The sequence below is a fragment of the Gracilinanus agilis genome, chromosome 1 (genome assembly GCF_016433145.1).
Source record: "Gracilinanus agilis isolate LMUSP501 chromosome 1, AgileGrace, whole genome shotgun sequence".
NCBI lineage: Eukaryota > Metazoa > Chordata > Mammalia > Didelphimorphia > Didelphidae > Gracilinanus > Gracilinanus agilis.
In genome coordinates, this window is record NC_058130.1 from 788,764,182 (window position 1) to 788,791,627 (window position 27,446).

Genomic DNA, 27,446 nt, shown 5'->3' on the forward strand with positions numbered 1-27,446 from the left:
GACCTTTTAAAAATATTTTAGGATGCATAGGTTCTTTTCCTTATTCCTTAATCACCTTAGCAAATAAATCAAATGCTGGGTCAAAAAGTATTTTATAACTCTTTGGGGATAATTCCAGATTGGTCTTCAAAATGGCTGTATTAGTTCACAGTTCCACAAATAGTGTATTAATTTTCATGTTTTTCCACATCCCCTCCAATATTTTGCATATTGTCCTTTTATCATTTTAGCCAATTTAATAGACATGAGATGATATCTCATAATTGTTTTGATTGCAGTTATCTAATAAATAACAAGTTGGAGAACTTTTCAGTAGTTATGTGTAGCTTTGTTTTCTTCAATTAAAAACTGTTCATATCTTTCAGTCAATTATCATTTTTAATTTTGTCATCTATTAGGAAATCTTTGATGAGCTTTAGTCATCACAGGTCATTTTCTGAATGGACACAGAAACCACTTTCCTAGAAAGACACTTTTGTACTATAATAAGCTGTAGTCAGCAAGGAAATGAGAACACAAAACCCAACTTAGAACTAATGTTTTTCCCTTTAATAAAAAGACTCAGCTGCAGATGCCCTAGGCAGTCAGATCCCCAGAGTTCTTCATAAGCCAAGAAATCTATGTGGAGTTTGTAATGGGAGCATGGTCCCAGTTAGTATCTAAAAATAAAAGTGTGATGAACTGGAAGAAAGTATAAAACATCAATTGCACCATTGTCCTGGTCTTGGACATGGACCTGACTCATGTCACATTGAGTTTCCTCAGGAGTGGCAGGCAGACCAGCTTCTGGGCATCTATAGAAGGACATGTCATTTCTGATACTGGACAGTTCCTCATCAGTCAATGACTGAGGCAGCAAACTCTGTTCTAATTTCAAGGGCTCCTTTATTTCCGAGACCTGGGACAGTTTAATTTTCAGATAAATGATGTCCTATATTCAGAAAAGTATTTCACAACTGTTTTCTTCCCTTCTCTTATCTCTGTTGCTGCAGCTTCCAGGTTCTGGACAATGGACAGAGAAACTCCCCTGCTTCCACCAGATTAACCCTATTGTTTCTCAAGATGGGGACCTAGAGATTGGAATCTTTTTATCCTTGTTCTCAACTGAAGTGAACATGAATACAGGAGCAAAACTATTTGAAAGTCCTCCTAACAAAGCTTGTAAGACTTATCAGTAAGTGTCCCTCTATCTGTCTGGGCCTTGTTTTCAGTGTGATAATTAAAAACAGGTCCTTATGGATGGAGCAGAAGGGCTGGTCCATTCAGTATGAGACAATGAGTGTTCTTCCTCTATTCTCCTTAATTTTTTTTACATTCTCTTAATTTCCCTTTATGTCTGGCTGACTTTGAAAATTGAACAAGAAAACTCTCTCTACTTTCCCCTTCCCATTTTCCTCCATAGGAACTAGTCTTTTATTAACTTGCCTCCCCTGTCCTGATCTCATGTTGATACTTAAGCAGTGTAACTAATGAAGATCTTTACATCACATACCCTGTGGAATTAGATTAATACCCTGAAGCAGCAGAAGTTCTTGAGACTTGTGCCATTTTCCCATACTGGGGCAGAATTATTGCTACTGAGTGTACTGCTATTGGACAAGGAGAACACATGTCACACCAACATGAATGAAAGCTCCTGTCTTTCCTCTCTAGCCTGTCAGATAACAAGTGAACATAACAATTTAGAGAGTCATGTGACTTCCTTCTTCAGTAAAGATGTTATATTATTACTACTTCCCACACAGGTAGAAAATATACCATTAGTTCTTCTACTTCTTCTGGGTGTGTGAATTTATCCTTTTTTTCTATTGTTCTTATTACTAATTATATATTTATAATAGATATAGAACATTCTAGCCTCAGAAATTCCAACAAAGCTGACTAGATTACTCTAGGACAGACCCTGAAATTAAAGGCTCAATATATTTGTATTTAATGGGAAGAACAAAGTATGCCCAGTATCCAGTTATAATAAGTACTGAGTGAGTGAGATTTACAGAAATCTTCATGGAATGCCAATTATTTCTCAGAGAAGTATGAAGTTTTATAATTTTCAGCAGGTAATATGTGGGACACTTGATGTTCTTTCTCTAGGATAGTTTTGTATAACTGAACCATCAAAGAGAAGCAGAAATTGATTTCCTGTGTAAGACTTTGATAAATTTGATAAATAAAATCACATTTGTGATGTCCAGGCCTCAATTTTCTGCTTCATCTTGTCTCAATTCCCTTTGCAGAAATCCTTGTTTGTGTAAAAGGAACTGTGTCTAGAATTGCAAACTCACATAAAATCCTCTCTAAATCTGAATTGCTGAAATGGGATTCAGGCTAAAATACTCCAATTCCTAGTCAATTTTGCTTTGTGATAGTTGAGGAAAAGCAAGATATCATTTGATTCTGTCTTCTGGTTGTGAGAGACAGTCTATGAGGATATATTGGGTGGTTCTTTGGTAGCTGATCATTCTGACCTCTTCTTTGGTACTTTTTTGTAATCAATGCTTCTGTACATCTTATTACTTCCTAATCACTATGAATTTCCCTTACTTTCCTTTATATCTTTCTTTCATTTTATAAATAAGAAGTATTTATGCAGCTATTTCTTGTCTGAAAGATAATCATAAGATCATTTCAATAAATGATTACCATTTTAATGCTTGGACATGTTTCTTCCAATCCTCATCAGTTAGAGAGGATTCATATTTTTGGCTTAAAGGAATAAAAAGGTTCTACCATACTTTGATGAAACTATAAACAAAAAGTCTCTCCTTAGACAAATGCCCTTTTAAATTCTATTCAATCCTTGAATATTATCCTGGGAATTTCACTTCTTGATGAAGATAGAGGATTTTCTTTTGTTTTCTTTAATTCTATGGAAAATGAATGAGAAAGGAAAAAATGTATGCAAGTGTGAAGTCCCTCAGAAAACCACTTGACTTCTCAAGATAGAATTGAAAATGCTATAGATACTATCAATTTAAGTTAGGATTCTGTCATACTCTTCTTCTGACTCCATTAAATTAGATTGTCTGAGAGGTGGTAGCTACTGGAAAAATCTTACTAAGTGGGATGGATTTTTATTGTTGTTGTTGTTGTTGTTGTTTTAAAACCCTTAACTTCTGTGTATTGGCTCCTAGGTGGAAGAGTGGTAAGGGTGGGCAATGGGGGTCAAGTGACTTGCCCAGGGTCACACAGCTGGGAAGTGTCTGAGGCCGGATTTGAACCTAGGACCTCCCGTCTCTAGGCCTGACTCTCAATCCACTGAGCTACCCAGCTGCCCCCTGGGATGGATTTTTAAAACATCATCAAGAATAATAAGTGTATTTGTTCTATTGGCTTCCAAAAGACCTAGTACTAAGTCTCAATCTTAATGAGTTTGGTTTTCTACTCTTCTCAGTTCCTGAACCGTAAGAAGGAAGGGAAAACTGAGTCATGATATCAACATTTATTGGAGATCTCAGGCAGAACCTGAGTAAGATATTGAAAACCCAAATATATAGTGCCTTCTATTCTCATACCTATATGATCTTGATTCATTTTCTCCACTTGGAATGTCCTCTTTCTAAATATCCATATATTTATATCAAAATCATCCTCTCTCTTCATGGCAAAATGATGACTTAAGTGTCCCCTTATTACTTCAGGGGGATGGACTTGCTTGCTGCTCACTTTCATAGATATCAATGCCATTAACCTTTAACACATCATCTCCCACATTGTATTATAGTTATCATGTCTCCTACTAACCATAGTCTTTCTAGTATTAGGGACCATCCAGATCCACTGAAAGATCTAGTACATACTGGATGCTTAATAGCAATTTGTAAAATGAGTGAATGAGTCAGGTGTCAGAGTCAAATAAAAACTTAAAGCCAATAATCTTCACACTCTCAAGACTCAAAAAAAGAAATGAGTGTAGGAACAAAGCATACGAAAGAGGATGTTTTTGATACAAATGAAATGAGCTGAACAACTATTGGAGTCCTTAGTTTTGATTCACGAGGCAGTGGAATTCTTCCTTCCGAAAAGTATCCTTTTGCAATGTTTTGCCAGTGTTTTATATTATGGTTCTCCACAGGTGGCTGCACAAAAATTATCAGCAGGCCCTAACTCTAGCATTTGCCATAGAAGAGATTAACAAGGATTTCCATCTGTTGCCCAACATTTCCCTGGGATTCCAGCTCTACAACACCTACCACAGTGATGAGAGAACCTTGGAGAGCTCCCTGAAGTGGCTTTCTGGGCAGGGTCAGCTTATCCCTAACTACAGCTGCAGGAAGCAGGAAAAATCTGTGACTGTTATTGGAGGAGCCACATCAGTTCTCTCACTACAAATGGGGGCTCTGCTTGACCTCTACAAGTTTCCCCAGGTGAGTGATATTGAATGTAACTTCTTTTACTTGGAAGCTCTTGAATTTGGCTATTATATTCCTGGGGATTATCTTGTCAGGATTTAGTGTAGAGGGTGATCTATGGATCCTTTCAATGGCTATATTGCCCTCTTGTTGTAGAACTTCAGGGCAGTTTTGCTGAATAATTTCTTTTAGTATCGAGTCCAAATTTCTATTAATTTCTGCTTTTTCAGGAAGACCAATGATTCTCAAATTGTCTCTACTAGACCTGTTTTCTTTATCTGTCAATTTCTCAGTGAGATATTTCATGTTTCCTTCTATTTAATCAGCCTTTTGTCTTTGCTTTATTTGTTCTTGTTGTCTTTTTTAAAAAACATTTATTAATATTCATTTTTAACATGGTTACATAATTCATGCTCCTACTTTCCCCTTCACCCCCCGCACTCCCCCCACCCATGGCCAATGCACATTTCCAATGGTTTTAACGTGTGTCATTGATCAAGACCCATTTCGAAATTGTTGGTAGTTGTGTTGGTGTGGCAGTTTCGAGTCTACATCCCCAATCATGTCAACCTCAACCCATGCATTCAAGCAGTTGTTTTTCTTATATGTTTCCTCTCCTGCAGTTCTTCCTCTAAATGTGGGTGGTGTTCTTTACCATAACTTCCTCAGAACTGTCCTATGTCATTGCATTGCTGCTCGTACAGAAGTCCATTACATTCAATTTTACCATAGTATATCAGTCTCTGTGTACAGTGTTCTTCTGGCTCTGCTCCTTTCTCTCTGCATCAATTCCTGGAGGTCTTTCCAGTACACATGGAATTCCTCCAGTTGATTATTCTTTTGAGCGCAATAGTATTCCATCACCAGCATATACCACAATTTGTTCAGCCATTCCCCAATTGAAGGACATACCCTCCTTTTCCACTTTTTTGCCCCCGCAAAAAGCACAGCTATAAATATTTTCATACAAGTATGTTTATCTATGATCTCTTTGGGGTACAAACCCAACAATAGTATGGCTGGATCAAAGGGCAGCCATTCTTTTATATCCCTTTGAGCATAGTTCCATATTGCCAGCCAGAATGGTTGGATCAGTTCACAACTCCACCAGCAATGCATTAATGTCCCAATTTTGCCACATCCCCTCAAGCATTCATTATTCTCCCCTTCTTTCATTTTAGCTAATCTGCTAGGTGTGAGGTGATACCTCAGAGTTGTTTTGGTTTGCATTTCTCTAATTATTAGAGATTTAGAACACTTTCTCATATGCTTATTGATACTTTGATTTCTTTACCTGAAACTTGCCTAATCATGTCTCTTGCCCATTTATCAATTGGGAATGGCTTGATTTTTTATACAACTGATTTAACTCCTTGTATATTTGAGTAATTAGACCCCTGTCAGAGTTTTTTGTTATAAAGATCTTTTCCCACTTTGTGGTTTCCCTTCTGATTTTGGCTACATTGTTTTTATTTGTACAAAAGCTTTTTAGTTTAATATAATCAAAACCACTTAATTTACATTTTGTAATTTTCTCTAACTCTTACTTGGTTTTAAAATCTTCCCTTTCCCAGAGATCTAACAAGTATACTATTCTGTGTTCACTGAACTTATTTATAGTTTCCCTCTTTATATTCAAGTCATTCACCCATTCTGAATTCATCTTGGTGTAGGGTGTGAGATGTTGATCTAAACCTAATCTCTCCCATATTGTTTTCCAAATTTCCCAGCAGTTTTTCTCAAATAGTGGATTCATGTCCCTGAAGTTGAGTTCTTTGAGTTTATCATACGCTGCCTTGCTGATGTTATTAACCCCAAGTCTATTCCATTGATCCTCCTCTCTATCTCTTAGCCAGTACCATATTGTTTTGATGACTGCTGCTTTATAGTATAGTTTAATATCTGGTACTGCTAGGACTCCTTCCTTCAAATTTTTTTTCATTATTTCCCTTGATATTCTTGATCTTTTGTTATTCCATATGAAATTTGTTATAGTTTTTTCTAATTCAGTAAAGAAGTTTTTTGGTAGTTTGATAGGTATGGCGCTAAATAGGTAAATTAATTTGGGTAGAATGGTCATTTTTATTATGTTAGCTCATCCTACCCATGAGCAACCAATGGCTTTCCAGTTGTTTAGATCCAGTTTTATTTCTTTGGAAAATATTTTGTAGTTGTTTTCATATAATTGCTGTGTTTGTTTTGCTGGATAGATTCCTAAGTATTTTATATTGTCTAGGGTGATTTTAAAAGGTGTTTCTCTTACTACCTCTTGCTGCTCTAATGTGTTGGAAATGTATAGAAATGCTAATGATTTATGTGCATTTATTTTGTATTCTGCAACTTTGCTAAAGTTGTTGATTATTTCTACAAGCTTTTTAGTTAATTCTCTAGGATTTTTTTAAGTATACCATCATATCATCTGCAAAGAGTGATAGCTTAGTCTCCTCATTGTCTATTTTAATACCTTCAATTTCTTTTTCTTCCCTAATTGCTAGTGGTAGTGTTTCTAGTACAATATTGAATAATAGAGGTGATAATGGGCATCCTTGTTTCACTCCTGATCTTATTGGGAAGGCTTCTAATTTATCCCCATTGCATATGATGCTTGTTGATGGTTTTAGGTATATACTGTTTATTATTTTTAGGAAAGGTCCTTCTATTCCTATACTTTCCAGTGTTTTCAATAGGAATGGGTGCTGTATTTTGTCAAAGGCTTCTTCAGCATCTATTGAGATAATCATGTGATTTTTGTTTGTTAGACTGTTGATATGGTCAATTATGTGGATGGTTTTCCTAATGTTGAACCATCCTTGCATTCCTGGTATGAATCCCACCTGATCATGGTGGATGATCCTCTTGATTACTTGCTGGAGTCTCTTTGCTAATATTCCATTTAAAATTTTTGCATCTATTTTAATTAGGGAGACTGGTCTGTAGTTTTCTTTCTCTGTTTTTGATCTCCCTGGCTTTGGAATCAGTACCATATTTGTGTCATAAAAGGAGTTTGGTAGGACTCCTTCTTTGCTTATTATATCAAATAATTTGTATAGTATTGGGATTAGTTGCTCATTGAATGTCTGATAGAATTCACTTGTGAATCCATCAGGCCCTGGTGATTTTTTCTTAGGGAGTTCTTTGATGGCTTGTTCAATTTCTTTTTCTGTTATGGGATTATTTAGGTATTCTATTTCTTCTGCTGTTAATCTAGGCAATTTCTATTTTTGTAAATATACATCCATATCTCCTAGATTGTTATATTCATTGACATATAATTGTGCAAAATAGTTTTTAATGATTGCCTTAATTTCCCCTTCATTAGAGGTGAGGTCTCCCTTTTCATCTTTGATAGTGTCAATTAGGTTTTCTTCTTTCCTTTTTAAAATTAGATTGACCAATACTTTGTCTATTTTTTCTGTTTTTTTTTCAAAATACCAGCATTTAGTCTTATTCATTAATTTGGTTCTTCAAGTATTCTAGCTGGTCATTTCTGGTGTTCAATTTGCTTATCAGTTCATTTGATTTCTGAGCCTCACTTTCTAATTGCAAAATTCTGCCTTTTAAACTGTTATTTTCTTGCCAGATCTCTTCCATCTTTCTCATCATCTCATTTTTGAACTCTTCAATAGCTTGTGACCAGTTTTCATTATTTTGGGAAGGTTTGGATATGATTAGTTGTTTGTTCTCCTCTGCTGTTTGCTCTGTTGTCTGGATTTTCTCTGTATAAACATTGTTGAGTGTTACAGATTTCTTCTTACAGTGTTACAGATTTCTTCTTAATGATCTTTCTCTTCTGGGGTTCCCAATTTTGGCTTGCCATTGTTGTTAGCCCTGTGCCTTCTCCTCTTTATCCTCACACTCAGGGTCTGTCTGCTCTCTCTAGGCTCCTGAGGGCTCAGGTCTCGTTCTCGGGGTCGAGCCTCCTGGTTGTCCCCGGTCTTCCCCTCTGCCCAAGGTTCCTTCAACAGTTTCAGGGTGCTGCTTCCACAGCCGTACTCCCATCTGCACAGGGTCTCCACTAGAGGTCCAAGCCTGCGCTCAAGATCCTTGTCCATGCCTATGGCAATGCCTTTACCCAAGCCTGGGTTCAAGGTCTGTGTTCAAAGTCCACATGTGTTCTTTAGCCTCTTGGGGTCTTAAGTCTTGCTGCTCTCAGGAACAGGTCCTGGAGCTGCCAATGACTTAATGGGTGCCCCAAACCTACTTTAACTCTTGTGCGCTGGCCTTGGCACTATAGGTGGTGTGGGGGTGTGGGAGGGGCTTCCTCACCTCACACTCTAGTGAGAGCTGTTTCACCCCTTTATAGCACCTCACACTCTAGTGAGAGCTGTTTCACCCCTTTATAGCCCCGATTTCAAGTACATTCTATGCTGCACCCTGTTGTGGGGTCCCTTCGTTCCTCTGGATTTGTTTTTATGTCCCCTTGAGGAGTCCTTTATGCTTTGGTTAGGAGAGGTTGAGCAGCTGCTTTTTACTCTGCCGCCATCTTAACCTGGAACGGGAACTCTTCTTGTTGTCTTGAGAGATCATTGGCTTCTACTTGCCCAATTCTTGTCTTTAGAGACTGGTTTTCTGCTATATTCTTTTGAATTTCCTTTTCTATTTGGTCTATCCTGTTTTCCAGCTGGTTTTTTTTTTTTGGTCTCCAATTTGCTTATTAATTCTTTTGATTTTGGGACATCTTTGTCAAATTTCCCAATTCTAGCCTTTAAAGATTGGTTTTCGGCTATAATATTTTGGTTTTCCTTTTGAATCTGGTCTGTTTGGTTCTTCAAGGCTTCCAGCTGGTCAATTATGGTCTTCAATTTGCTTATCAATTCATTTGATTTCTGAGCCTCACTTTCCAATTGCAAAATTCTACCTTTTAAACTGTTATTTTCTTGCAAGTTTTCTTCCATCTTTCTCATAATCTCAGATTTGAACTCTTCAATAGCTTGTGACCAGTTTTCATTTTGGGGGGAATATTGGGATATAATTACTTGTTTGTTGTCTTCTGCTGTTTGCTCTGTTGTCTGGATTTTTTCTGTGTAAAAGTTGTTGAGTGTTAAAGATTTCTTCTTGATCTTTCTCTTCTGGGATTCTTGTCTCTGGCTTGCCATTGTTAACCCAGCACCCTCTCAGCTTTATTCTCACACCCAGGGTCTCTCTGCACTCTTTAGGCTCCTGAGGTCTCAGGTCTAGTTGTTCTCAGGGTTAAGCCTCCTGGTGGTCCCCTTGCTTGTTCCTCTGCCTGAAGCTCCATTAACAATCTCAGGGCGCTGCTTCCACAGTCATGGACCCCTCTGCACTGGGTCCCCACACAAAGTCCATGCCTGTGCTCAGAATCTGGGTCTGCAGCTGTGACTGAGCCTGTGCTCAGGGTCTGTGTTTAAAGTCCCCACGTTCTTTAGCCTCTTGGGGTCTTAAGTCTTGCTGCTTTCAGGAGCAGGCCCTGGTGATCCCAGGTATCTTCCAAGGACTTAATGGGTGCCCCAAACTTGCTCTAACCCTTGTGTGCTGGCTTTGGCCCTAAAGATGGTGTGGGGGGGGAGGGGGTTGCTCAGCTTGCATTTTAGTGAAAGCTATTTCACCCCCTTATAGCACGGAAATGCCCCGATCCCACGTACCTTCAATGCTGTGCCCTGTTGTGAGGTCACTTTGTTCATCTGGATTTGTTTTTATGTCCCCTTGAGGAGTCCTATATGTTGCACTTAGGAGAGCTTAAGCAGCTGCTTTTTACTCTGCCCCCACATATATTTTAGAAAGGTTGGTTTTATGAGAAAAACTTCCTGTAAAATATTTTTCTCAGTTTGCTGCCTTCATTTATAAACCCTCCCTTTTTATAACTGCCCATTCTCCTGGCTCTTTTCCTTCTCGGTTTCCTTTTTTGTAATATATATTTCAACTCAATGGAATGTATGTGTATGTGTGTTTATTTATACAGGTATATGCTTGTGTAGAAATATTCTTCCATCTTTGAACCAATTCAGATGAAAGTGAAATTGAAGCATTGTTACATCCCCTTGGCATTTTACCTGCCATTGTAAAAGCTTTTACTTTTAAGTCTCTTTTATATGAGATAATTTCCTTCTTCCTCTCTCTTTCCCTTCTCATCAGATATCTTTCTTTGCACATCAAATTTTTCACAATATCACCATAATTGTCTCATTCAAACATGCTCTGCCTATTTATAGTTCTTCTGCCTTAATAATGATAGCAATTAGAATGTTACATTTATGGTCTTTTATTATAGAAGTTTACACTTTAACCTCATTGAGTTCCTTCTGGCTTTCTTTCACATTTACCTTTGTATGCTTCATTGGGTTTTATATTTGAAAGTCAAATATTCTTCTGTTCTGTTCTGGCATTTTATCAGAAATTCTTGAAAGTCTTCTTTTCATTAAAGATCCATTTTTTCTTAAGTATTATACTCAGTTGAATGTTGCATAAACTATTCTTGTTTGTAATCTTAGCTCTTTTACCTTCTGGAATACTATAGTCCAAACTGTCCATACCTTTGAATTCTTAGTTGTGTTGTTTTTAAAAATGATAAAGGCTGATATTATGAGGATAACTAATATTTTATTCAGGCCCATGTTGGTAGAATAAAATTGACCATGCGCCTGTAAAAATTTCAAATTGCCACCTCAGCCATTATGTTCAGTATCTTACCTAATCTTTTCTATGTCCCCCAGAGAGTTGCTAAATATTATGTAATGTTAACTGTGGCTCCACAATACCTGTATGCTTTCTTTCTGGATGCTCAAAGTATTTTCATTTTACCTGGAAGCTGAGGAATTTTACTATTATAATACTGAGAGTTTTCATTTTAGAATTATTTCAGGCAGTGATTTGTGGATTTTTCTATTTACTCTCAACTTATAGAATATTGGGATTGTTTTCTTTTATGGTTTCTTGAAATACTATTATAACTTTTTTATGGATCATGGCTTTTAGTGTGCCCAATAATTTTTAAATTATCTCTCCTTGATCTATTTACTGAGTCAGTTGTTTTGATTATGAGATATTTCACATTTCTTTTAGTTTTTATTCTTTGGCTTTGTTTTATTGTTTCTTGAATTCTCATAAAGTCATTATGTTCCACTTGCTCAATCGTAATTTTTAAGGAGTTATTTTCTTCAGAGAGCTTTTGCACCTTTTTCTCCTATTTGACCAATTCTGTATTACAATGTCACTTTCTTCAGTATTTTTGTGTCTCATACTAAACCAAATGTATTTTTCTACTCTTGCTCTCTTTTCTTCATCTCATTTTTTACTATTTTGATTTTGAAAATAATTTTTAGCTTTCCTAAGAATTGCCTTTGCTTGTAGATATTTTGACTTCATCGTCTTCTTTTCAGCTTGTGCTCTGATCTTCTGTGTCATCATAGGAGATTTTAAAATTCAGATTATCATTTTGGTCATTTTCCATCCTATTTCTTCATATTGAACTTTATATGAAAGTTCAGAAGAGTTTCTCCCACATGAAAATGGGGTAAGGGGGAGAATAGGATACTTTCCAAAGCTTTAGTCTATTTACAATGCTGTGTTTTTTTTTAAACCCTTACCTTCTATCTTAGAAAAGATAATGTGTATTGGTTCCAAGGCAGAAGAGCAGTAGAGGCTAGACCAGGGGTCAGCAAAGTATGGCTCTTGAGCCATATCTGGCTCCACCTCCTGACCTGCCATTCTGGACACAGCCCCAGGATGTGCCCCAGGGGGACCTTCAGCCCCCACCCCATATTCCAGCACCTTCTGCCTCAATCATCCTCCTTCTGCATACATTTATGGCTCTCACAGCCAAAAAGGTTGCCAACCCCTGGGCTAGACAATGGGGGGTTAAGTGGCTTGCTCAGGATCATTCATCTAGGAAGTGTCTGAGGCTAGATTTGAACCAAGACCTCCCATCTCTAAGTCTCTTTCTCAATCCACTGAACCACCTAGCTGCCCCATCCCCTTTACTATTTTTAAAAGAAGTTCTGAATAAGTTGTAGTTTGGAGTACTTCCAATATGGTCTGAGCTGGAGACAAATATTGTTCTTAAATCCTTGGTCTGTGTTAGAGCAAGCAGGGATGCTCCCCCTGGATCACAATCAATATAGCTCCTCGGGGTCTCTGCTTTCTCAGAACCAAAAGCATTACTCTTCATCCTTGAACCATAACAGAAAAGTAGGTATAGGCAATAGAGTTCCAAATAATGGCTGGTTCTGCACCCAGTACAACCATATGAGTCCCCTGCACTCTCCTCATAATCAGTTGAACCATCCTTTTACTTCCTCTGACTTGAGAGACCTCATAACTGCCAGTGCTTCTGTAACCATCACCAAATCTCACCACTGGAGTTGCAGCCCTGTGAATTCCAGGCCAGATGCTACCGCTGCTTTACAAAGCTTTCTTTCTGAACTTTTAGGTTGTCTTAGTGTGAAAGAATGTCTCACTCTGACCTTCTGCTGGCTATGTCACTCCAGAATTTGATTTGAGGAATTTGAGGAAGAAATCAGTTATGTTTAATTATTAAAGCTTCCAATTTGTCTTCCTATATCTCCTTCAGATTCAAGACGATGTGGACAATGAAAATTCTCACAAAGTATAAATTCTTAATCTTTATTCCATAAAATGGGTGCATTAATTATACCAAAAGACAGAGATATTGAAATTTGAGAAAACTGAGAGATATTTAAATTAAATCTTTAAAAAGTTTTTGTAGTAACTATAACAGCATCTGATATTTATAAGGGAAACTTTTAATTAATCACAAATGTTATCAAATAATTATACATGCACACTTTAAGAAATAATATTTCATTCTAATTTCAAACAGAAATTGTACATTTTATACTTCTAATAAGTGACATTTCTCCAAATCTAACTCAAACAAGATTGTATATCTCAGATACTATTAATTCTTGTATTCTCTTCCCTTTCTAAAATTCATTGTTTTCCTCCTCTAAATCAGATTAGATTAGCAAAGTTTATAACACCATTCACTGGAAAGACAAGACAATAAATTTGCTCCATGCATCGACTCACCACCCCAGTGATTTCATTGAGAAAAAAAATTCCTCTTTGGTCAATATTATACTTTATGTGTTGTCTTTTCCAATATAAACAAAAAGCATTGGAAGGGAAGAACATATTGACTTTTGGACTGGTATTACCATACTTAGAACAATGACTAGAACAGAATTTCACTTAATAAATATTTTTATTCACTTGTTCATTCATTTTTTCCTTAAATATGAGTCAGCTTGCCCATTTGAAAGTCAAAAAGCTTGAACTAAATTAAGAAAATATAGCTTCTAGAAATAGCATTGTATTCTGCCCTCAGACTCCTTTTTGAGTATTGTGTTTTGTTTCTAAATCCACACTTTAAGAAGGCCATTGATAAACTGGAGAGATTCCAGAGAGGGGAAACAGGATGAAGGATCTTGAGTTTAGATCATATGAATATTAGTTGAAAGAATAGGAAAGTAGATTGAAAAATATGAAATGGCACAACAGAAAGGTAAAATGTGAAGTGGACATTGATGGCTATTTTGAAATATTTGGAGGCTTTTCATATGAGGAAGGTATTTTGTTTGTCCTATGTGATCAGGGAAGCTAGAAATGATAACAGTGCTGCAAGTTACCAAAAAAAAAAAAAAAAAAAAAAAGGAAATTTAGGCTAGATGAAAAGATCTTCTTTGCCTAATGATTATGATCATATCAATTATATATGAAGAAGAATGAGCTGATTTTACAGGTAAACTGTCATATTCATTGGAGTTTTTCAATAACAGTTGTAAACGCACTATTCAGTGATATCCTACTGGGGATTCTTGTTGATGTTGGTTGTTTAAGATTCCGCAAAGCTCATTTCTTACTCTCAGATTCCTGTTTTCAAACAATTAGAATTCATTTTCCAGTTTCATTAGAAAAATTAAATTTTCTTATGTCACATTTAAATCCAGTGAAAATATGTGTAGATGAATTATATTTTCTTCAAAACTAAAACATATGCATAATATCATTCACCTTCTTTTATTTAAAAAAGAAAGCCAATACTCCACTCTCAATTATATATAATAGATTTAATATTGAAATCCACTGTGGACCAACACCACAACAAAGAAGTAAGAATGTATCCTGATTATATTAAAAAGCATATGGAATACACACTATCATGAGTAGAGGTAATGACAAAATCTCAGAAATCTCTTCATTGAATTATTGTCTTTTTGAGGGCTCAGAGAAAAGGATAAATACAGAGATCCCCAGACATTAATATGCTACCCATCATAAAATCTGCATTGAAATCTACTTTTTTTAATCAACAATATTTCCCATTCAAGAGTGTGTATTTTCTAGAATTCTTTCAGCATTACCGTGGGTAAAACTGATTCACATTTCTTTCTCATTCAGATAAGCTATGGTCCATTTGACTCCATTCTTAGTGACAAGGTCCAGTTTCCTTCCCTCTATCAGATGGCCCCCAAAGACACTTCTCTTCACCAAGGTGTTGTCCAATTAATGGTATATTTTGAATGGAACTGGATAGGTCTGATTGTAACAGATGATATGAGAGGAGAAGATTTCCTCTGGGAAATAAGAGGGGAAATGGTAAGGAAAGGTATTTGTGTGTCCTTCACAGAGAAGATCCCTGTCAGTGAGAGGAAACATATGGAATCACAGGAGACCTTCATGCCCAGAATCCTATCATCATCAACTGTAGTGATGGTCATCCATGGTGACACAGATTCTTTAATGATTCTGAGATATTCACAAGTTCCTTTCTTCCCAATACGGAAGGTGTGGATTGCCACATCTCACTGGGACATTACCATGAGACACCTCTTTGTTGAAGGTTCTGCTTTCCATGGAGCTCTCACATTTTCATACTTGACAAGTGAAATTCCAGGGTTTAAGACTTTTCTTAAGGCAGTTACACCTATGCAATACCCAGATGACATTTTACTGAGGGGATTCTGGCTCTCAGCTTTTAAGTGCCCAGATCAACCAGAAAACCCAGAGCAAGATATATGTTCACCAAATGCTTCCTTGGAGACTTTGCCTCTGTGTTCTTTTGATATGACCATGTCTGGTTTAAGTTATACCCTCTACAATGCTATCTACACTGTGGCTTGGGCTCTCCATGAAATGTTAATGAGAAAATCAGAGAAAAGATCAGTGGGAGATGAAGAATATCTAGTATTTCATTCTTGGCAGGTAATATTGACTTGGTGACCCCTTTTTAGATATGTTGGCATGAGTAAGTATTTTGGGTGTGCATGGGAAAAGATGGATAATGTAGTACCTTGAAAATCCCAAATTCTCCAATTTGTTCCTTCATGTTTGTATGATTACTTGCCAAAATCTGTCCTTCAGCATGTGAAACTCCCAATTGCTGTTTCTTTCACATTATCTTGGTCTTAGAAAAAAGCTCAGCTACAGTCTAAAAATCATACATGTATCTGGACAGGAAATCTTTTTGCAACAGCCCTGATAGCGTACTTTCAATCATTGTTCTAATACATAGAGTAAGGCACAGTCTATCCCTTCCAAAGGCATTTCAATTAATTTTTTGGCAGCTTTAATTGTTTAAATAGTATTTCTCTATAATCTAATTGGACCTGGTCAAGCTAGAAATGTCCTTTATTATTTGAAAATCAGGACTCCCTGTCTTCTGATCTCTTGATTCTATTACTGCCTTTTTCTGGCTGCCATTCAATTCTTGTGACCCAATTCACTCAATGATTTCCTTCACACAGTCATTGCCTGTGGGTCAAGTTCAGGCTCATGCCAGGAATTCAGGTAGTCAATGTCACCTGTTGGACTCCAGAAAAGGGGGAGAATAAATTTCCTTCACACAATAGGGTGTTTGTTTTCTAAGAGATTCATTAGTCAATAGTATGGTTAATTTTAATTTCCCTCTAAACATCCTACCTCTATTTCTCTACAAGGACCATTAACCTGTCTCTATACATTCAATCCTACCCTGTAGGAGGAATGTATAAATACTTGGTAAGATATATGTTTCAGACTTGTCTCTGGACCTTGGAGATTGCCTTAACTTGATGTGAGTCCAGCACAATCAGACTTATCTTTTTCTGTTTAGAAGGATGCCAATGTGAACATAAAGTTGAAAGAGAGAATGGGCCTTCTTTTCCATTTTTGAACACTACATGTAAAGTATGTAATCAGTTAATCAACAAGTATTTATTAAGTCCCTACCGTTTACCACACTAAGCAAGTGGGGATATAAAAAGTGTCCTTTGCCTTGAGATGGTGACATTGCAATGGTGGAAGCAACAACAACAACAAAAAAAACAACTAAGTACAGTTAAGCTATATAATGGATAAATAGGAAAGAATTAACAGAGGAAAGCACTAATTTAGGATAAATTGGGAAGGGCTTCCTTTAAAAGGAAAGTTTTTAACTAGAACTTGAAAAAATACAGAGAAGCTAGAAAGTGGAGCTGAGGAAGGGGAGAATTACAAAAATGGAAGACAGCTAGAGAAAATGCAAGTTAAAGCCAAGAAAGAGAATGTCTTCTTGGAACAACAAGAAGGCCAGTGTCACTGGATTAAAAATTAGGTGGAGAAGGGTGATGGAAAGTCTGAGAAGACTGGAAAGGTGAGGGAATGCTTAGTATATTAAGTGCTTTGACTACCACATGGAAGATTTTGCATTTTATTCTGGGGGTAATAACCATTAGACATTACTGAGTTTGAAAGTGGCATGGTCAGACATGCTTTTTAGAAAGAAATATCTTTGATGGCTGAATGGAAGACTGACTGGAATGAAAAGAGGTTTATAGTAGAGAGACTCACCAAGGAGCTTTTAAGTGCAAGTAGGAGGTAATGAGGTTATGGGAGTATCAGAAGAGAGTATGATGAGATAGTTGAGATATCATAAAGCTAAAATCATCAGACTATGGCTAGGTATAATAGGATAAAGGGGTAAGATATAGTGAGATTCCATGGCAAAATTGTTGTTATTAACCAATACTGTGGGATCCAAAGTTTCATTTCTATATGTTCCAATAGAAAACCAGATTTTTTTGCACCTCCAAATAAGACCTCAAAACTCAGTAAAAGAGCAAAAGAGTCCCAGGGCTTCTGATACAACAGTTCTTCCCTGAGGCATTACCCAAATAATTAGGTTTTCTCTTCCCTTTCAGCTGCACTCCTTCCTGAAGCACACTCAGTTTAACAACAGTGCTGGTGACCAGGTGTCTGTGGATGAGAAAAGAAGCTCTGAGGCTCAATATGCCATTATGAACTATTTGACCTTTCCTAATGAGACTGAAGTTCTTGTGAAAGTGGGTCAATTTGTCCCCAAGGCTCCACCTGGTCAAGAATTCACAATTTGTATGGATGTGATAGTGTGGGGCTGGTGGGATTCAAAGGTCAGAGACATTTTAGATATAAACTTTTTATTTCTAATCATTGCAACAATTCTTTTTAAAAAATAATGCCTCATTTTCCCCAATTGTATGCAAATATAACTTTTAACCCTTTTTTATCTCTGAGTTTCAAATTTTCTTCTTACTCTCTACCTACCCTGCCACCTCTCTAACATGGTAAGCAATATGATATAGATTTTACCTGCCCAATGATGTTAAACATTTTTTTATATTACTTTTCTGAAATCATCTTATTAGTCATTTCTTATAAAACAATAGAATTCTATTACAATCAGTACACAACTTTTATTCAACTATTACCCAAATCAATATCCCCCAATGGATATTCCTTTCATTTTCAATTCTTTGTTACCACAAATATATCTATCTGCTATGAATATTTGTGCACAAATAGGTCCTTTTGTCCCTTTTTTTTATCACTTTTGAATAGAAACTTAGTAGTGGTATTGCTGGATCAAAGTGTATGCACAGTTTCAAAGCCCTTTGGGCATAGTTCCACATTGCTCCCCAGAATGATTATATTAGTTCACAACTCTACCAACAGTTTATATGTGTCCTAATGACACAACAAAAGTTAATTTGAATCCTAATTTTCCTATATCCCCACCAACATTTACCATTTTCCTTTTCTGGACTATTAGGCAATTAGATAGGCTTAAAGTGGTATATCAGAGTTGTTTTAATTTGAATTTCCAGGATTGAGTGATTTAGAGCATATTATGTGACTATAGATAGCTTTGATTTCTTCATCTGAAAAGAATCAGATTATATCCAGATAATATAATATGACATATATTATATTATATATATAATGACAATTTATCAAGGCCTTTGTTAGAGATATTTGTGTTAATAGTATTTTCCCCGGCTTTCTGCTTTCCTTCTAATCTTACTTGAGTTGGTTTTGTTCATACAAACATTTTTTAATTTAACATAACCAAAATTATCCATTTTTCATCTGGTAATGCTCATCATGTCTTGTTTTCTTTTTTTTTAAACCCTTATTTTCTGTCTTAGAATTAATACTATGTATTTGTTCCAAGGCAGAAGAGTGATAAAGGCTAGGCAAAGGAAGTCAAGTGACTTGCCCAGGGTCACACAGCTTGGAAGTGTCTAAGACCAGATTTGAGTCTAGGCCTGGCTCTCAATCCACTGAACCACCCAGCTGACTGCCCCCCCCCCCTGCCCATGTCTTATTTTCTGATAAATTCTTCTCCAATCCATGGATCTAAGAAGTAAAATATTCTAGGCTCCCCTAGTTTGCTTATGGTGTCATTTTCTATGTCTAAATCATGAACTCATTTTGAGTTTATCTTGGTAAACTATATAAGATGTTGGGTATATGACCCATCCCTGCTATACTGATTTCCAATTTTCCCAGCAGTTTTTGTCAAAAAGTGAGTTCTTGTCCCAAAAGCCTAGGCCTTTGGATATATCAAAACTTAGATTACTACAGCCATTTATTACTATACCTTGTGTATCTAATCTACTCTAATATCCCACCACTCTGTTTCTTAGCCAGATTGTTTCAATGGTAACCCTTTTGTAAAACTACATGAGATTTGGTATGGCTAGGCCACCTTGCTTCACATTTCTTTTCATTGATTCCCTTGAAATTATTGATCTTTTGTTCTTCCAGAATTTTGTTATTTTTTGTAGCTCTAGAAAATAATATTTGGGGAATTTGATTGTTACAGCACTAAGGAAGTAGATTAATTTAGACAGAAATATCATTTTATAATATTTAGTAGGCCTATCTAGGAGCAATTAATCCTTCTAAAATTGCTTAAACCTGACTCTACTTGTATGAATAATGTTTTGTAATTATGTTTATGAGACTCCTAAATTCTTCATCTTATCTGCAGTTAATTTAAATGTAATTTATTTTTTTTTTTATCTCTTGCTATTGGACTTTGGCAATTTATAAAAATGTTGATGATTTATGTGGCTTTGTTTTACATCTTACAACTTTGCTAAAATTATTAATTATTTAAACTAGTTTGTTAGTTGATTCTCTAGGATTCTCTGGGATACCATCATATCATCTCTGAAGAGTGATAAATTTATTTCCCCATTGCCTGTCTAATTTGTTCAATTTTGTTTTCTTCTCATTGCTCCCACTAGCATTTCTTATATAATACTACAAAAGAATGATAATGGGTATCCTTGCTTCACCCCTTATCTTCCTGGGAAAACTAGAAAGTTTATCCCCATTACTGATAATATTTGATGATGGCTTTAGATAGACACTATTTATCATTTTAAGTAAAGCTCCTATGATCATGTTTTTAATAGGAATGAGTGTCATATTTTTTCAAAGGATTTTTGTGTCAATTGAGAATATCATATAATTTCTGTTGCTTTTCTTATTGAGATGGTCAATTGTTCTGATGGTTTCCCTAATACTGAACCAGTCCTACATTCTTGGTATAAATCCCACCTGGTCATAGAATGATCCTTGTGCTATATTGCTATAACCTCCTTCTTTGTATTTTATATAAATTATTTTAATGATTTCATTACGGAAAGTGGTCTATAGTTTTCTTTCTCCACTTTTGCTCTCCCTGTTTCATGTACTGGAATGGTATTTGTGTCTTAATAGAGATTTGATAGTCTTACATTGGTGGGGGCTCACTAATTGCTTGTACTAGTGGGGGACCTCACTGCTGACTTGTACCAGTAGTGCACCTTCATAATTACTTGTCCAGTGGGAGGCGTCACTATTGACCACTAGGAGCAGAGCCTCACTGCTAGCCAGTATCAAGGGGTGGGACCTACTTTGGGTTTTGCCCTGGGGTAGGGTCTTAATGGTGGCCTGAATGGGATGGAGGCCTTGCTACTAACCTTTACAGAGAGGGTGAGGCCTTGCTCTTATCCTTTACTTAGAGTGGGACTTCACTAGAGGATAGTTTATAAATCTATAACATTTATCTACTGAAATATGGAATTTTAAGCTCCCCAATCCATTTGAGTGATGGCCACTAAATTGCATGCAATTTTTATTGTAGTTACTCATGACTAGAATTTTTTCTTTCAGGTCACTTGTAGCATTTTTTGTTTGGCATGAAAGTTCTTGGCTAGAATTTTTCTGAGTTTACATGTCAGGATTTCTTTCAAGAAAAAGCAGATAGTTTCATTCTGTTTCCACATTGTCCTCTTGTTCTAAAACATATAGATAGACTTCTTTTAAGATTGGGGATGAAAGGAGTAGAAGAGATTAAGAAGAAGGAATGAGAATGCCAGAAAAACACAAGAAATATCTTAATACCATCAGTAACCATGATGGTGTGATTACTGTATTAGAGACAGACTTCTGGGAGAATGAAGTCAAGTGGGCCTTAGGAAGCATTTCTAACAATAAGTCTAGTAAGGATGACAGAATTCCTACTTAACTATTTAAAATCCTAGTATTGATTCTATAAATGTGTTGTGATCAATATGTCAGCAAATTTGGAAAACTTAACAGTGGCCATTAGAGTCAAAAAGGTCAATTTATTTCCTACTCCCCCGAAAAGACAATGCCAAAGAATCCTCAAACTACTGAATTTTTTTTCCTCTCATTTCACATGCTAGCAAGATTTTGCTTAAGATTTTTGAAACTAGGCAACAGTAGCTGCAGGTTGGTATTCTAAGAGGCAGAAGAAATATAGATTAAATGGCCAATGTTTGCTAGATTATAGAGAAAGTAAGGGAGTTCCAGAAAAAAAATCTTCTGCTTCATTGACAACATCAAAAACTTTACACACACAACAAATTGTGGCATGTCCTAAAAGTAATGGAGGTATTAGATAATGTTATTTGTCTCCTGAGGAAAATTGTACATAGGTCAAGAAAAAATCATTATAACCAAACATGGAAAACATGATTGGATCTATTATTGAGAAGGGAGTAAAATAAGCTGTATATGATCATTTTATTTAATTAATTTATATTCAGATTACATTTTGTGAAATGCTAGGCTGGATGGATAAAAAGCTACAATTAAAGTTGCCATGAGAAATATCAACAATCTGAAATATGCAGATGCTACCACTCTGAAGGCAGAAAGTAAAGAATTAAGAAACTTTTTTATTTAAATTTTTTAAATTAAATTAATTTAAAATTTTTTAATTTTAATTTTAATTTTAAAAAATTTAAAAATAAGCATGAAAGAGGAGAGCATAAAAGTATAACATTAAAAACAAAAACAAAAACCTAAGATCATGGCATCTAGGTCCAGTATTTCAAGGAAAATGGGAGTAATGTAATATTTTATATTTTGGGGACCACAGCTCACTGCAGACAGTGACTGTAGCCATGAAATTAAAAGGAAATTGCTATTTGGAAGAAAAGTTTATGCAAATCTTGAAAGTTTTTTAAAAAACAGAAATGTTATATTGCTGATAAATGTTCATATGGTCAAAATTATATTTTTTCCAGTGGTGATTTATGTCTGTTAGAGACAGATGTGTTAGTGGAAATTTGGGGTTCATTAAGTTTTAAATATTTAGATATATGATATAAACTTCCTGTGAATGTTTAGTGTACTTGGAAACTACATTTCCCATGATTCCTCTTGCAATACAGGTAGACAGGAAGTGTGATTACATAGACAACAGTATAAGACTCCTGAGATGAGGGGGAGGCACCCTCTTTCCTATGAGGCAGCCCAGAGGGAGAAGGTAGTAGCAGGCGATTTGAATTAGATCTTAGCAGGCATGTGGTCTTCTTTATTTTACCAACATGGCTATAAATAAAATATTAATACCTTTGGCTATATCAATCTATATCCATTTTATTCATAACATAGACCATACAGAAGCATACCACAGAATCAGCACTTCTGAGTTATGGTACTAGAGAACACTTTTGAGAATTCCTTAGACAAAAAGGAAATCAAATGATTTGATCCACATAATGAAAAAACAGAAATATTTGTTGGGGGGTGGGAATCATTCTGGGAAAGATTGAAGGCAAAATGAGAAGGAGAAGGAAGAAGATGAATTGGGTATATAGCATCGTGAAAGCAATGAATATGAGTTTGAAGAGACATCAGGAGATAGTGGAGGGAAAAAAGGACCTTAGTATTATGATATATGGCATCCCAAAGAGTCAGAAAGGACTGAACACTTGAACAAAAAACTGAGGCAGACAAAGATTAAGTGACTTGTCCAGGGCAAGGATTTAAATTCAGGTATTCTTTCTCCAACATCACAATTCTATCTAAACTACCACTTAGCTGTCTGTGAGAGTGACTGTCAATCAGGGGTTACTTTAAAAATAAGTTTACTTTTTCTGCCCCCAAACTCAGTCACTCTCAGTTAAAGATGTGTATGCCACTCTTCTATTACTGTCTTAGGTTCCTTCTGGAGTGTGCAGTGACAGTTGTGATCCTGGATTCAGGAAGACTCCTTTGGAAGGGAAGGCTGTCTGCTGCTTTGATTGCTCCCCATGCCCAGAAGGGGAGATCTCCACCCTTATAAGTGAGTTTCTGTTTTGAAATTCCTCCTCATGGTCATTGATATAGAAAAAAAGCCCAACAGGTTATTTTGACACAGTTTATGTATAATCCCAAGGAACACCAATGTCTGAAAAAGAATTCCTATAATACCAAGGAAATCCAGAAGAATGTACTGAAATAAGTACCCATGGTATAGTGCTTTTGATCTTTCTATACAATGAAAGGTATTATCTAAAGAAAAATAATTATTTACTCTCATTTCTTTGATGAACTGAAATAACTTAGCTGTGTATTTGATACAATGATTGGTGTCAAATGTATGTGCATATGTGTGTGCATATATATTTATTATGTATGTATATGTATATACATACACATATATACCACATTGAACTGAGATGCAACCAAAGTTGTATGAAAGATATAAGGTTGATGGATGCAAAATATCATTGAGGATATAGCTTAAGATAAATCTTGGGAAGATAATCCCAAGAAAAAGATCTAATCAGGCAGGAAATCAAAGTTAGAAATAGGAATGAGGGTTTTGGACTCTCTAAGAATGGAGAGCAATATTAAGGTTGAGTAATTTAAGGTGAGTTTTTGGGTCTGGAATCAATCAGCAAAGGCCAATAGAATAAATTGATTTCATGTTCAAATATAGGGGATCTATCCTCCACCTTGCTCTAATTAGTGCTATGCCTACATCCTTGTAACATCTGGGATTGTGATGTATGTCTAGTTCCTGGAAGAATAGATTTGTGTTGCAAGAGAACAAATTGAGTAGACTTTGAGAGTTAGCTTGAGGAAGCTTGGAATTAGACTTAAAATGTGTGATAGATACAAAAATAAGGGAGGATAGGATGGTGCAGCTAAATCTTCCTTCACACCCTTTCTGATCTGTGACATAACTTGGCACCCTTTCTGAATTACAGCTACACCCATCTGGGTGTTTCTCAGGATTTATTTATCATCTCCACATAATGGGATAAGGATGGCTTAGTTGATAAGAAAGTAATGGGATTCAGGAGATTTTTCTGTAAGCTCATAGCTACTTCTGAGCTTAGGATTTTATTTTTATAATGTAAATCAAACCCAATTCACACACACACACACAAAGGACTTCACAGTTGTGCAGTCAGGCCAAAATTACATCATGGTTTTACAAAACACAATAAAGTTATAGTTTTACAAAAAAATTTCTTATGAAGATAATGCCAGATGAGGAAAAGTGCCAAGGTTAAAAATGAGCCTTATTTTATCTAAAAGTTATTTTGCCTGAGCTTGCCACTCCATGACCTTGGGATTCCTGGAGCAGTTAGAGAGATATACCCACAGCTGCAGCTTTACTCTGCTGAGTAAAAAAAGGCTGTTAACTCATTAAGTGCTGGTTTACTAAGAACTTAAAGTTTTCCTAGAAGGCTATAATGTTTTTCAATAAGAAAAGGTGTGGATCATAAAAGGGGTCAAAAGAGGAGTCTCAGATTTCTTATTGGCCTCCCACAGGTGTTCTTTCTTTCTTTTAACCCTTAACTTCTGTGTATTGGCTCCTAGGTGGAAGAGTGGTAAGGGTGGGCAATGGGGGTCAAGTGACTTGCCCAAGGTCACATGGCTGAGAAGTGTCTGAGGCCGAATTTGAACCTAGGACCTCCTGTCTCTAGGCCTGGCTCTCAATCCACTGAGCTACCCAGCTGCCCTCAAGTGTTCTTTCTTTAATTCTCTCTTCTTATCCCTTTCTGTCTCTGTATTTATTTCTCTGTCTTCATGCTCTCTGTCTCTCTGTATCTCTCTCTTTCTCTCTGTCTCTCTGTTTCTCTCTTTTCTCTCTCTCTGTCTCTCTCTCTGTGTGTCTCTACCTCTGTATCTCTCTCTCTCTCTCTCTCTCTCTCTCTCTCTCTCTCTCCTCACACCCTACACTCCATACTGCCAAACATGATCTTCTCCAGAAATGAGTGAACTCTGTAAACTCTGACAACTTTTTTTTGTTCCTTCCAACTGGCTTTGTCCATCCACATCTAAGTAAATTTCTCTAGTATAGCAAAGAGAAAATAAAACTTTCTCTATAGAACTACAGCTCCAATCATTCACATAATTAGGTTTCAGAACATTTGTCCTTCTGCTCACAGAGAAATCAAACTGACTACCCAGTTACATCCAAGAACAAGGAGGATTTGTTAAGGGGTCCTCAACACTTTCTGCTTTTCAACTGATTTTATTAAAAATATGTATTATAATCCTACTTTGCTGACTGTATTTTTAATGATTGCCTAAAGTAAGTTGTGCATGCTCTCCAAATGTGGTTAATAGTATTGTCAGCAGCCTACTCCCTCTGATAAACTTCAAAGCTATCCTCTGGAATTGGTAATGTCCTTCAGATGCACCTATTTGTGGATTATACTCTGCAGTTTGTGTCTAGCTCTGAGACATTTCAGTGCTTTTTAGTAGACATAGATAATCTTTCATAAGAGTTTGGATTGTTTGTCCACACCATAAAGACAAAGTTGGTAAAGATTGTTTATTTTACTGGAGGAGATATTCATTTAGAAAGAAAATCTGCAGAAATTGTTCGTTATTATGCATGTCTGGGCCAGATAGTTCAGTGGATGGGTTGAACCCATAGTTGAATTGGAGGGAAATTGTAGCTTCCCATAATGACCTCAAGCTTATTCCACAAAATGAAGGTTAATCTAAAAGCTAACCATATAAGTGGCATTTTCTGACTCTGAGATACTGAGTACAAAAGTCTCCAAAGAAGTTAAATTGAAAATACTCCAAAAGCAATTGATAGGCACATAGAATGTATGAACAAATTTTCACCATATAATCAATAATGTCATTAAAAGAATAAAAGGAATAGATGTGAGAGGATAAAAAATTAAGGGCAAGAAGAGATAAGATAATAATAAAGGAAGGTGAAGAATAATAACTGGTTAGTTGGAGAGCTCTTTTTTGGTTGCTGCTAAAGACAACAACAACAACAACAACAACAACAACAACAACAACAAAGAGGTCAGGAAGACTCAGACACAAAAATGACAATAAACTCAGACAAATACAACAATCAAGATAGTAGGTTAAAAAAAATAAGAATCTTGAGTTGAGAAAAAAGAATAAAGAATCAACATGTTCTAACCCCACCCAATAATAAAGAACATGAACAGAATAGGCCTAGCCTTGGGTGTCACATTTCTTACCAGTAACATTATGCTTATGCAAAGAGGAAAGGGGATTTTGCATCCTATGCTGGTAGATGGAATTGTTACAGCTATCATGAGTATTTTCTACAGTTGGGCATAGTGATAATATTTTTAACACATACATTAAATACTTTTTTTGTCTCCTGTAGATGCAGAACATTGTAGGAAGTGTCCAGAGATTGAATATCCAAATAAGCAGAGAGATCACTGCCTCCCCAAGATTGTGACCTTCCTGAATGTGAAAGAATCATTGGGGATGACTTTGACCTGTATGGCTGTTTCTTTCTCTTTACTGACAGCTCTGGTTCTGGGGGTCTTTGTGAAGTTCGAAGACACTCCCATAGTCAAAGCCAATAACAGGACTCTCAGCTATACTCTCCTCATCTCCCTTATCTTCTGTTTCCTCTGTTCCCTGCTCTTCATAGGTCAGCCTACCACTGCCACCTGTCCCCTCCAACAAACAATATTTGCAATTGTGTTCACAGTAGCTGTTTCCTCCATTTTGGCCAAAACCCTAATAGTGGTTCTGGCTTTCAGGGGAATAAGGCCAGGGAGCAGGATCCGCATGTTCATACATCCTAGAGTGTCCTACTATATTGTTCTCATCTGCTCAGGGATTCAAGTGATTTTCTGTGGCATCTGGCTGAGCACCCATCCCCCCTTTCCAGAGGCAGACCCAAACTCTGAATATGGCCACATAATCATTAGATGTAATGAGGGTTCTGCCTTTGCCTTTTATAGTGTCCTGGGATATTTGGGCTTTTTAGCTCTGGGAAGCTTTATTGTAGCTTTCCTGGCCAGGAACCTGCCTGATACCTTCAATGAAGCCAAGTTCATCACTTTCAGCATGCTGGTGTTCTGCAGTGTCTGGGCCACTTTTCTGCCCACTTATCAGAGCTCCAAAGGGAAGGCCATGGTGGCTGTGGAGATCTTCTCCATCTTGGCCTCTACTGCTGGGATACTTGGCTGCATTTTCATTCCTAAATGTTATATCATACTCCTGAAGCCAGACAGAAATACCCAGGAACAGATAAAGAATAAACAAGTTTCCAAGGGCAAGATTTTCCCTGGAGTATAG

At 36.4% G+C, this 27,446-nt stretch overlaps 1 protein-coding gene across 1 annotated transcript; it reads left to right on the forward strand.

Moving 5' to 3' along the window:
• The first annotated feature begins 1,115 nt into the window (after positions 1-1,115).
• Positions 1,116-27,446, forward strand: LOC123232472 (vomeronasal type-2 receptor 26-like). The gene is made up of 6 exons (XM_044658928.1): positions 1,116-1,174; positions 4,076-4,367; positions 14,730-15,533; positions 17,489-17,716; positions 23,073-23,196; positions 26,518-27,446. The coding sequence occupies exons 1-6, from the start codon at positions 1,116-1,118 to the stop codon at positions 27,444-27,446; spliced, it is 2,436 nt and encodes an 811-aa protein (XP_044514863.1).

Bases quoted from the DNA above. Each gene is read 5' to 3' on its own strand.
- LOC123232472 (XM_044658928.1), top strand. From the start codon at position 1,116: ATGAATACAGGAGCAAAACTATTTGAAAGTCCTCCTAACAAAGCTTGT. The intron at 1,175-4,075 runs GTAAGTGTCCCT...GGTTCTCCACAG, and splicing joins AAAGCTTGTAAGACTTATCA to GTGGCTGCACAAAAATTATC. The intron at 4,368-14,729 runs GTGAGTGATATT...TTTCTCATTCAG, and splicing joins ACCTCTACAAGTTTCCCCAG to ATAAGCTATGGTCCATTTGA.